The 13,149-nt window shown below is 33.4% G+C and overlaps 1 protein-coding gene across 1 annotated transcript in view; it reads right to left on the reverse strand.

Annotated features, from left to right (window-relative positions):
• The window catches only part of DNAH5 (dynein axonemal heavy chain 5), a 293,673-nt gene that overhangs the window by 135,108 nt on the left and 145,416 nt on the right, over window positions 1-13,149 (reverse strand). Inside the window, exons 44-47 of the mRNA XM_044681991.1 lie at window positions 6,561-6,737; window positions 5,381-5,582; window positions 4,091-4,233; window positions 3,296-3,430 (exon numbers count right to left, since the gene is read on the reverse strand). Of these exons, the coding sequence (XP_044537926.1) occupies window positions 3,296-3,430; window positions 4,091-4,233; window positions 5,381-5,582; window positions 6,561-6,737 (657 nt within the window). The remainder of the gene's footprint in view (window positions 1-3,295; window positions 3,431-4,090; window positions 4,234-5,380; window positions 5,583-6,560; window positions 6,738-13,149) is intronic.

Below are 13,149 nucleotides of genomic sequence, written 5' to 3' on the forward strand. Positions count from 1 at the left end.
TGAAATAAGTAAATAAATAAAATAAATAAAAAATAATTTAAAAAGATATGGCCAGTTTGGGGAAAAAGAAATCAAAGCTATATATAGCTGCAGGAAAAAATACTCTGTCACTATTAATTAGAGAAATATAAATCAAAACAACTCAGAGATATCATCTCATACCTATCAGACTGGCTAAAATTATGAAAGGACAAAATGACAAATATTAAAGAGGATGAGGGAAAATAGGGATCCTAATACATTGTTGGTATAGTTGTGAATTGATCCAATCATTTTGGAGAATAATCTGAAATTATGCTCAAAAAGCCAAATAATGCATATACCTTTTTGACCCAGTAATACCACTCAGGTTTATTTCCAAATGTGATCAAGGAAAAAGGAAAAGAAAGTGTATGTTCTAAAATATTTATAGCAGCTTTTTTTTGTAGGCAAAGAACTGGAAACTGAAGTGATATCTATCAGTTGGGGAATCACTGAACAAATTATGTTATTTGTTTGTAATGGATACCATAGCGTCATAAGAAGGAGCATACAAGATGATCACAAAAAAATCTAGAAAGACTTATATGAAGTGATGCAAAGCAAAGTGATCAGAAACAAGAGAACATTGTATACAGTAACAACAATAACGTATGATGATTAACTGTAAATGACTTAAAGCAAGGATCCAGAACTATTCTAAGGGACTAATGAAAACAGCTATCTACTGCCAAAGACAGAATAGATGGAGTCCAAAGGCAGACTGACTGAAACATAATTTCTTTACTTTATTTCCTCCAAGAATTTTTCTCTAATGTAAGCAATATGTGTCTTGTTTCACAACATGAAGAATAGGGAAATAAGTATTATATTATAATATATTATTATTTATTTGTATTATATTACCTATCTTTTTAGGGAGAGGGGAGTGGTAGAAGGGAGGGAAAAAAACAATGAAACATATTTTTAGACATGGCCAATTTGAAAATTTGTTTCTCTGGGTTGATCATATTTATTACCATTTATTATATATTTATAACAAATATGTATTTTGTGATTGATATATTACATATACATTGTTACATACTTTTAAAAACAAAAATAAATGATTATTTTTTACCAACAAAAAAAGAGAGAGAGAGAGGGCAACTAGCTGACTTGGCGGATAGAGTGCCAGTCCTGGATACAGACAATCTTGGGTTCAAATATGGATTCAGAAACTTCCTAACTGTACGACACTAGATAAGTCACTTAAACCCCATTGCCAAGCCCTTACCACTCTTCTGCCTTAGAACCAATATGTAGTATTGATTCTAAGACAGAAGGTAAGAGTTGTTTTTAAGAAAGAAAGAAACAAAAGAAGGAAAGAAAGAAACAAAGAAACAAAGGAAGAAAAAGAAAGAAAACATTATACTCCAGTAGTGACAGTAATAACTTGGGCAAGTAGATACTAGAGTCAAAAAGAACAGATTAAAAACCTTTATAGTAGGCTTAATTTGAAGTAATAAAGGTGATGGCTTTAAGAATGGAACAGAAATGGATACTGGAGACATTTTTAAGAAGATGAAAAAAATATTTGTTCAGAGGATGAAACTGAGGAATCAAAGATAATTCCCAGATTGTAGCCTAGAACAAGAGGAAAATGGCAATACATAAAAGGAAAATGTTTAATTGAGAAAAGCATCAGGTTTCAGAAGAAAAATTAATGAATTCATACTCAATGTAATTGCTGGACGTTACTTTAGAAATGTTCAAATGCATTATTCCAAAATCATCCATTGTTTTAGACATTCTGAATTTAAGACAATGATAGCACTTGAAAATGTCACACAAAAATGCCTATATTTCACCTCTGAAGCTATATGAGCACAAAGTCCTTTACCTTATTCAGAATAGTTTCTGGCTTAACTCCAATTTATGATCAGACACTATTAATAGAAATAATGACATTGCATTTTAAAATATTTAAGGCACCTCTCATATGCAATATTATTTTAATCTAACAACTCTCTGAGGTATGTACTATGGGTATTATCCCCATTTCATAGATCAGAAAATTGAGGCCCCAAAAAATGATGTTACTTGCCCATAATCATAGATCTAATAAGTGCCAGAATTATTATTCAAATTCCAATCTTCTTTAATAATGTTTGAGAGCTCTCTCTGCTAGAAACCAGCCAGCAGTTTCCAGTTATCTTGAGAGGTATGATGGGTTAGCTGAGAGGGAGTTGGGACACAGTGGGTTTCCGGAAGCTGTTCTCTCAGACTTCCTGTGAATCTTTATTTTTATACCTTTTTCTCACAGTCATACAAATGCTTAGAAAATTTACATTTCAAATTCAAAACAGAGAAAAGAAAATCAAGATTATACTTAGTTACATAAAATTTTGGCACACAAAACTTTTTTCTGCATATCGATTATATCCAATCTAAACAATTCTCAAGGCTACCAAAATTCTACTTTATCTAAGTTTTATTTTTTAAAAGAACCTTCAACATATTTCAAAAGAAGATTAGAGTGTGAGAACCCCCAAATTCAGGAGGACAAGTCTAATGTGGGAAAGTAGTAAAGTGAGAGAATATTTTGGTTTCATGGGGTTAAATTCAGCGTGAGAAAGGATTGAGGCAAAAAGGTATTTTTATTTTGCCAATCTGTGACCTTTGAACTCTGAGAAAGAAAGAGCAGCGTCTGCTATTTCACTAAGAGTGTAACTATTAACTCATTAAATGCTGGTTTATTATAGAGTATTAAGGAGAACTCTATAATGGGAATTCTTCAAATGGATCTCTATAAAGAAATTTTATATCTATTCTACAAAACTTGAGGCTATCCTAAAAATTTAGATTGTAGTAATTTTAATAATAAAAATGTTGGTCAGAAGAGAGTCACACACAGGTCTGACTGGGCATTCGTCCATTCTGTGGCCTGATTTTCATACAATAGGGATCAATGTAAGGCTTTGTCATTTACATTGACTCGATGGATCCTGATGGAGACCTTTATTTCTCTGAGGGGCTCCTGGCATCCTCTCTTATGCCATGTAACCCATAAAGATACCCTAGCTAGGAAATGTCTTTAAGGTTTGCTACAGTAAAAGGAGCACCACAGCATACTAACCTACGGAAATTTTATTGGAAAACATATGTTAAGTATATCACAAGATCAGACTCTGAAGGTGGCATCCAACTAGTAGGAAGGTACAGTAATCTAGGTACCACAAAGGAAAAAAATTTAAGCTACATTCCCTGAATGTACTCAGAAAAACATTGCCTTTATGAAACTTTAAAATATATAAATGACTAAAAGGAAGGTTACCTGAAACATCAAGGGAGTAGTTGCTGAAGAAAAGTTCAAACTTTTGACCACATGGTTCTCAGGATTATATTTTGACATAAATCCTTTTATAATGACAGTTTTAGCTGTTCCTTGCTCACCAATTAGCAACACAGCCTAAAAATAAAAGTCAAATAATCTAAGAAACAGAACTTTTAAAAACTGAAAGAAAAAAATCTTTATTTGTCAGAAATCAAAATTAAGCTTTACAATCTCTCAGTTTATGTAAAATAATATGGAATAATAAATGAGAAAAGCATTACCAATATTATTGAACTAATGTGTAATGAAGCAACAGATTATTGTGGATGTATTATTAATTTTTTTCTAAATAGCACCTCTAAGGGCCTTGAATTAAATATAAAAGATTTTTTGCATTTTCTTAAGCTGCTTGGTTAAATACCACATGCCAAATTCTGCTCTAGTACTCCAAGAATCCATGGTTTCATCATTGTGGGTATTAACTGTACTAATACTAATATGATTACATCTCTTCCAACAGCTCAGTAAATGGGCTTCAAGAGTTGTTGTGGCCAACAAATTCATCACCTTTTGGACATCATGGAGATAAGCCTCTCATAACTTGGTGAATTTGGTATTAATTAGTTGACAGAGTCTGTTGTCAGGGCTTTCAAGACATGTAGAAGCTGCTGGACCTTATTTTCTCCTGACTTAACCATTTAATACACTGAGTCATTGCAGTTAGACTTTTGCTATACCTATAGCATTGCTATAGACTTTTGCTATATATAAACAAAAAAGTCACTGAAATCTTACCTTGCCCTGTTTAGCAACAGTTTTAATTAGGAAGTCAGTTCTGACATTGTCTACATTTGGAACCAAAATGGAGCCATACTCTGGAGTAAAGTCAGAAGGATAAATATATTCTTCCACACATGTGTTCCAGTGCATCCATTTGCCTGATTAGAAGAGAGAAAATTAGTCTTCAGAGCCAAAATAAACATATTTCACCTGAAATGCCACTGTGACTTATTTAAGTATTTCTACTTCTCAAGCTGAACAACCTACAGAAAATAAATATCATCAATTCCAGAGGCATATGTACATAAGAATTAAATCAGAAAAATGATTAATGGCCCAAGTTCACAAAGGGAAAGTACTAGGAAAACATGGGCTCAACAGAATCCTATTTTTCTAAATCAAACACTGCTAGAATTTAAAGTATATAAAGAAGAAACACTAAAAAGTATTATCTTATTTTGTAGATGATAAAACAGACTGATCAAGGTTAAGTAATTAACACAGGTAGAGACTCAAGACACAGGCTCCTAATTCCCAGAAGAAATTTTTTTCCATTACACTATACATTTATGAGCACAATGTCTTAGTTATGCCATGATTTTTTAATTTGTTTGTTTGTTTTTAAACTGTTAAGAGGCAGAATGGCGTACTGTATAAAAAGGCCTAGAAGCCATGAAGATATGCCACTGATATACATTTCTGTTTGACCTTCAGGCAAATTATTTTACCTTTGAGTACTCTGGGCAATTAAGAAAATCAAGTACAGAGAACATGCCAATTGGCAATCCTAGGGGAAGTTTCCTAACCCAACAATTCCTTATAATAATGAAATTGCAGATTAAATTTCTAGATTTTTAACAGTTACCATTCTTTTCCCAAACAAAATGATCAAAAGAGCTAGAGATGAATTAATATGTTTCCTTATGCACAATGATACGATGTTGAATTTATGAACAATATTTTTAAATGATTTAGAAAAATTTTATTTCTTTCTGGAAATTCTATCCATGTTGCTGTTACACATGAATATGAGAGACAATTCTACAGTAGATAAAGAGCTGGAACTAGGAAGATTTGTGTTCAAGTCTTACCTCTGACACATTGTGGCAAGTGACTCTGGATATTTCCCTTAATCATTCAGTGCCACAGGCAGCTCTTTTAGTTACAGAGAAGGTGCTGACCTGCATTAACAGGGAGAGTTTTTCTCCCTGAAGTTCCATAATTTCAATCAAGAAAATCAATCAAGAAAATCAGAGTTCTAATTCTGATTCATTATCCTTAAGGATATATAATAAGTGCACTAACCATCAGTAGTTACATAGTAATCAAACATGGTGTCTTCATTCCCAGATAAATGTGGCAAATCTAGTTTCAGTTTTTCATGAGAACGAAGCCAGTTCTCCATTTTAGAACGGTCCTCCAATTCCAATAAGGCTCCAACACTCCACATCAGAGAGAAAACATACAATCTCTCCAAATGTTCTGATGTGATCTCCCCTCCCTGTTCCTGTAGAATAAAGAAGCCTTCTTTAAATAAATACATATATATATATAAAATTTTTTCACTAAAATTATTGTATGGAGTTTCCATTAAAAATAATACAGAAGGAATAGCACATTTCTATAGTAATAGATGAGGAAATAATGGGATAATTTTTTACATATAAATTCAGAAAGTATTTTTTTTTCCAATTTAGCCATCATTCTGGGTTCAAAATGCTTCCATACATTGAATTAAAAATTCAACTTAGAAAGAATCACTCATCAGTTCCGGGGGTGGAGGGGAAGGGAAGGGAAAGAACATGAATCATGTAACCATGGAAAAATATTCTAAATTAATTAATTAATTTTTAAAAAGAAATAAATTCCAGTATATCAATGATGTTTCCAAAAAAATTAAATTAATTAAATAAAATAAAAATCAGCTTAGGAACAGAAACATTTACTAGAGTAATAGAGAGGATTCAGATTTGTGATAAAGGTCATACTAAATATCCTCAAAGGTTGTCTTTAACATTAAAATGCTACCGCTCAAAGTTATGTTTATAAATAATTATTTTTGATATATATTTGATGGTTTATGTAGAACACAGTGTTTGTAAGTTTTCTTATAAATAAACACAATGGAATATAATATATTTTGATGTTAAATTTTAAAAATAATTTCCCCTAAATTTCTTAAAGAATGAAGCACTTTGAGAGCAATTTTAATTATCTTAATAGCTCATATTTACTCTAAAATTGGCAAAGCATAGCCATCACAACTCTCCTTTGAAATAGGTAATATGAATTTGATATTTCCCCATTTGGTAAATGAGGAAACTGAGGCACATAACAGTTAAGTAACTTGCTAATGTTGGCAAAACTAGTTACAATCAAAGTTATAGCTCGAACTAAATTTTTACACCCCAAAACTATAATTCACTTCACACCATACAGCCTCTTTACAGACACAACTCAGAAAACTTTGAGTGTATATATTTACCTTAGAAGGGATGAGACCCTGTAACATATTAATACTCTGCATGATCACAAATGCTTCAAGCATCTCCATCTTGAATTCCAAGTTCTGGATACTGAAGCGATACAGGTCAGAGAAAGACTCAGTGTACAATTGGCGGAGGATTATAGCTTCTTGGGGAGAGCGCTTCTTCAAAAAACCCTATTAGTTCACATAATAATCTATTATTATATAAGTATCTATAAGAGGAAAATAGCAGTTATTTATTATTTTCAAAAAAAGCATTTGTGAAATTCATTTTCAGGGTTTGAGGGAACAAAAACTCAGAAATTCAGCTCATTCAACTTCCTGAAGTACACATGGAGAAAAATAAGGCTAGGAATTCAGGTAAATGGTTCAAGAAGGAATTTATAGATGAATCAAGAAATTGAAAATGATATAACCTGAAGGTTACCAGAATTAAATGTTTTCTTTAATTTTTTAAATTAAAGAATAGCATTGAAAAATGGAATGAATTTTTCATGGAAATTAAATTTTATTTAAAATTTTACTTAAAAACTTTAGTAATAATTTTTTATTTTTAGAAAAATTTTCCATGCTTACATAACTCATGTTTTTACTTTCCCCTTCACCCCCTCAACCCCCCCCCGCCCCCTCCACTGTAGCTAATTCGCATTTCTACTGGTTTTATTATGTGTGGTCAGTCAAGACTTATTTACACATTATTGATAGTTACATGGGTATGGTCTTTTCAGGTCTACCTCCCCAATAATGTCCTCATCAACCCAAGTGTCCAAGCAGTTGTTTTTCTTCTGTGTTTCTACTCCTGTAGTTCTTCCTCTGAATTGTCTTGGGTCATTGCATTGCTGCTAATACAGACATCCATTACATTCGATTTTACCACAATATATCAGTCTCTGTGTACAATGTTCTTCTGGCTCGGCTCCTTTCACTCCGCATCAATTCCTGGAGGTCTTTCCAGTTCACATGGAATTCCTCCAGTTTATTATTCCTTTGAGCACAATAGTATTCCATCACCAACATATACCACAGTTTGTTCAGCCATTCCCCAATTGAAGGGCATACCCTTGCTTTCCAGTTTTTTGCCACCACAAAGAGCGCAGCTATAAATATTTTTGTGCAAATCTGTTTATCTATTATCTCTTTAGGGTACAATCCTAGCAGTGGTATGGTTGGATAAAAGGGCTGGCATTCTTTTATCACTCTTTGGCATAGTTCCAAATTGCCATCCAGAATGGTTGGATCAGTTCACAACTCCACCAACAGTGCATTAATGTCCCAATTTTGCCACATCCCCTCCAACATTCATTACTCTCCCCTGCTATCATTTTAGCCAATCTGCTAGGTGTGAGGTGGTACCTCAGAGTTGTTTTGATTTGCATTTCTTTAATTATTAGAGATTTAGAACACTTTCTCATGTGCTTATTGATACTTTTTATTTCTTTATCTGAAAATTGCCTATTCAAGTCTCTTGCCCATTTATTAATTGGGGAATGGCTTGATTTTTTATACAATTGATTTAGCTCCTTGTATATTTGAGTAATTAGACCTCTGTCAAAATTTTTTGTTATAAAGATTTTTTCCTAGTTTGTTGTTTCCCTTCTGATTTTGGTTGCATTGTTTTTGTTTGAACAAAAACTTTTTAATTTAATATAATCAAAATTATTTATTTTACATTTTATAATTTTCTCTAACTCTTGTTTGGTTTTAAAATCTTTCCTTTCCCAGAGATCTGACAAGTATACTATTCTGTATTCACCTAATTTTCTTACAGTTTCCTTCTTTATATTTAAGTCTTTCACCCATTCTTAATTTAGCTTGGTGTATGGTGTGAGATGTTTATCTAAACCTAATATCTCCCATATTGTTTCTAATTTTCCCAGCATTTTTTTATCAAATAGTGGATTTTTTGTCCCAAAAGTTGGGCTCTAATTTAATTTAAATTTTATGAATTTCATTTAATTTTAATTTAATATAGTTTTAATTTAATTTAAATTTTTAAAATTAACTTAAACTTTTTATTTAATTTAAAATTAATTTTAAAATTTTTAGGGCTAAAAGTTTATAAAATATATATCTTTCTTTAAAAAAGACTGCACTTCATATAAACAGAGAAGTTCTCTAAAGGTATAAAATCATCTCATTCTACATCTACACATGCATTAAAAGAAACTATATTAGAAATTCTGAGCCAAGAGAGCAAAGAGAAAGATTACTCTGATAAAGAAAGCAAGATTATTAAATTGTTAATGAATTCATGACTCTAGGATGAATCTTTTTTGTCCCAGTCTCCAAAAGGAAAAAAAAAAAGACCAAGAAATGTACCTACTCATTTTAAAAACCTGATTAGTTCCTTGAAAATTAATAATTAATCTAACTTGGATCCTTGATATTTCACCTAATCCCAATCTTACAATTGTCTTTAACTTTCCTCTCAATTAATGAGTGTTTTCTTGTATGTCTGGTTTGCTTCCAACTGTTGCCAAGAATGAATATTCAAATGTCAAGATCAAATGGATCTATGGACCTTAAAGGTTTGGACATTCCAATGATATTCATCCCGATTCATCATATCTGTCTCTTCAAGACCCTAATGAATGTCTTCTCATAATTTTGTAACATGGGAATCACAAAAATACTCAAGACACCCCTCCCAATATCCTAACATCTTGAGGCTCTTAGTAAATCCCCAGATACCATCTCACCCTTACTCTGTGACCAGTCCATTTTCCTTTTTCCCTCATTTAGTTTTATTTTAAGTTTATTTATTTAATTAACTAATTTAGAATATTTTTCCATGGTTATATGATTCATGTTTTTTTTCCTTCTCCTCCTCCCAACCTCCTCCTACAGCCAATGAGCAATTCCACAGGGTTTTATGTTTAGATCTATTTCCATATTATTAATATTTGCACTAGGGTGATCACTTAGAGTCTACATCCCCAATCATATCCCCATTGAACCTTGTGATCAAGCAGCTGTTTTTTTTCTGTGTTTCTACTCCCAGAGTTCTTTGTCTGGATATGTATAGTGTTCTTTCTCATGAGTCCCTCAGAATTGTCCTGGATCATTGCATTGGTGCTAGTAGAGAAGTTCATTACATTCGATCATGCCACAGTGTATCCATCTCCTGATTCTGCTCCTTTCACTCTGAATCAATTCCTGGAGGTCATTCCAGTTCACATGGAATTTCTCAAGTTCATTATTCCTTTTAGCACAATAGTACTCCATCACCAGCAGATACCACAGTTTGTTTAGTCATTTCCCAATTAAAGGTCATCCCCTCATTTTTCAATTTTTTGCCACCACAAAGAGCACAGATATGAATATTTTTCTACAATTCTTTTTCATTATTATCTCTTTGGGGTATAAACCCAGCAGTGGTATGGCTAGATCAAAGGGCAGATGCTCCTTGATATCTGAATTGTCTCTTTCTGGCTTCTTGCAATATTTTCTCCTTATCTTGGAAGGTCTTGATTTTGGCAATTGCATTTCTGGAGGTTGTGTTTTGAGGATTTAATGTAGAGAGTGATCTATGGACTCTTTCAATGTCTATTTTGCCCTTATTCAAGAATATTAGGGCAGTTTCCTGTATAATTTCCTATAGTATAATGTCAAGGTTTCTGTTTATTTCTAGATTTTCAGGTTGACCTTTGATTCTCAATTGTCTCTCTTGAACCTGTTTTACAAGTTAGTCATCTTCTCAGTGAGATATTTCATGTTTCCTTCTTTTTTGCCATTCTTTTGACTTTGCTTTATTAATTCTTGCTGTCTTGTGAGATCATTAGTGTCTACTTGCCCAATTCTAGTTTTAAAGACTGATTTTCAGCTATGATCTTTTGATTTTCCTTTTTGGTCTATCGTGCTTTTAATGGCTTCTAGCAGATCAATTCTGGTCTCCAATCTGCTTATCATATTGTTTTATTTCTAGGATTCTTTTTCCAAGTGGGCAATTCTGTCTTTTAAACTGTTATTTTCTTTTTGGACTGTTTCTCATTTTTCTTACCAAGTTTCTCCTATCTTTCTTACTTGGTTCTCATCCCAGATTAAGTTCCTAGGGAGCTTGTGACCAATTTCCCTTTTTTTTTTTTTTTTGAAAGTTTGGATGTGTTTGCTTGTTTGTCACCCTCTGTTGTCTCCTCTATAGTCTGCTGCTTTTCTCCATAGAAGTTATTGAGGGTCAGGGTTTTTTTTATTATTCTTTTTGGTGGTTGTAGATTGTAGTTCTAGCATATTGGTGGCCATTGCTGTATTAGTTTTTTCCTCCCTTCCCAGCCAGAATTCTGAGTGAGGAGGGTAGGTCTCTGTGTATCTAGCTACAGAGCAGTTTTTGCCCTGAAGCTATTTTTCAGTCTCTGCCGCCTCTGCTATGGGCAGCCCCTCTTTGCCCTATCTCTATGCCCAAGCTCCACATTCCTCAGTCTCTTGGGGTCCCAAGTCTCATTGCTTTCAGAGGCAAATCTGTGGTATCCTCAGCCAGCCCTCTGAGAACCTCGAGATTGCCCTTCACTCTCTCTAACTCTGCTGTGGTAGGTGGAGTGGTTGAGGGGTGATCAGCTCACACTTTGGTAGGAGTGATTTTACCCCCTTATAATGTGGTAATGCTCAAACCCTGCCTTCCTTCAAGGCTGTGCCCTACAGTAGAGCCCCCCTTCACTCATCTGATTTTTATTTTTGTCCTTTTGAGGCGCTTTGTATTGGTCAGTGGTGAGGAGAAGAAGATGCTTGCTTCTACTCTCTAGCCATCTTAGCCCAGAAGTCTCTCATTTAGTTTTTTGATGACACCATTTATCCTTCTGTTTTTTTTAATTCTTCATTTTTGGGGGAAGCTAGGTGGCTCAGTGGATTTAGAGCCAGGCCTACAGACAGAAAGTCCTAGGTTCAAATCTGACCTCAGATACATCCTAGCTACTTAACCCTGGGCAAGTCACTTAACTCCCATTGTCTAGCCCTTACTGCTCTTCTGCCTTGGAACCAATACACAGCCTTTATTCTAAGATGGAAGTTAATGGTTTAAAAAAATTCTTCATTATTGTTTGTTTCAATCTAATCAAATCCATCATATCTCTTTTTTCCTTTTCATTTGATATTCATTTACAGTTGTTTAATATGTAAGGAAGACATCCTTTTAAGGCAGTGGTCCTTGACCATTCTTTTTGGGGGTCACAAATCTGCTTCTGAGGAAAATAGCTGCTGAGTTGCATAACTTAGCAGTTCATCCCTGTGGTACAGATGCCTGCTCATAGTTCTAAGGGAAGCAATTATTGAAATCATCTGACCTAGAGCTTTGAGACAGTCAATGTTCATTTGAATATAACAAGATCCAGACCACTGGAGAAAGTAGAGAACACAATATATTTTAGTTGTTCAAATTCTGAGAATCTTTACATTAATACCTGGATATATTGCTAACAGAAATGTTCTTCAATTGGGGGACAAAGAGAATGAAAGAAGAGAATTTGGTTAATCAAAAGTTACAGTGAGGTCATTTAGAGAGTTAGACAGACAGGCAGAGACAGAAAGAGGGAAAATGGAATGAGGGAAAGACAAAGACAAAGAGACAAGAGTGAGGAAAAAAGGAAGGAAAGAGAGAAGTAGAAAGAAACATAATATATTTTTATTTTTATCATGAATTGCTGCTGAAAAAATAGGAGATAACTTTTATGCATTGTCACCATCTGTTGTTAAGAGGAGAAAAAGGAAAAGACGAATCCTAAAGCAACCCTAAGTTGGAGAGGTTTTTGCCAAATTTAAGGAAAAAAATCATTCCCTTTTGCCAAGATCATATAACACTACTTTATTTAAAAGCACCAACTTCTTTGACTCAGACAAAATGCCCATTAAGTTATTAGTTCAATAAAGGACAGATCAACTAAGTTTTACAGAAAAAGCATCTGTTCAACATGCTATGTTTATCAAAGAACTTTATGGACATTTCCTGAGACAAAATGAGGAAACTAAAGTTTATAGTTCCAGATTTGTGAGTTGCTCCAAGCAGATGGGATTTCCTCCCACATGTGTTTAATGGTTAGGTTTTTATAAATGGGTGCTCACTATTTCCAAAACATAATACTAGTGCATTAGTGGGAGAGTGGAGCTTGGGTTTATGTGTGGACTCTGACATATTTTTCATTCTTGTATTTAGACAAATCTAGCTACTTTTCTTTGTGCTGTTTCTATTTTTCTTACAAGTCCAATATCCAAGGCTCTGATGGCATAGTTCAAATATTGTGGTCCTACCTTGATAGTGGAAATAGATTTTTATTTTTTTAAAAGCTTTTCTGGGGCTTTTCTCTTCTTTGCAAAAGGAGGTGGAAGAATATGGGTATGAGATTTTTTATGTTTTGTCAAATTTATTTTTTTCTGTTTTTTATTCTTTTGTATACACTACAGCTCTCTGGGAAGTATTAGAGGAAAGACAGATCAATTATAGAGAGATAGATAACCTAGAGAGAGAGAGATGGAAAGAAAGAAAGAAAGAAAGAAAGAAAGAAAGAAAGAAAGAAAGAAAGAAAGAAAGAAAGAAAGAAAGAAAGAAAGAAAGAAAGAAAGAAAGAAAGAAAGAAAGAAAGAAAGAAAGAAAGAAAGAAAG

Source organism: Gracilinanus agilis, chromosome 1, assembly GCF_016433145.1.
Source record: "Gracilinanus agilis isolate LMUSP501 chromosome 1, AgileGrace, whole genome shotgun sequence".
Taxonomy (NCBI): domain Eukaryota; kingdom Metazoa; phylum Chordata; class Mammalia; order Didelphimorphia; family Didelphidae; genus Gracilinanus; species Gracilinanus agilis.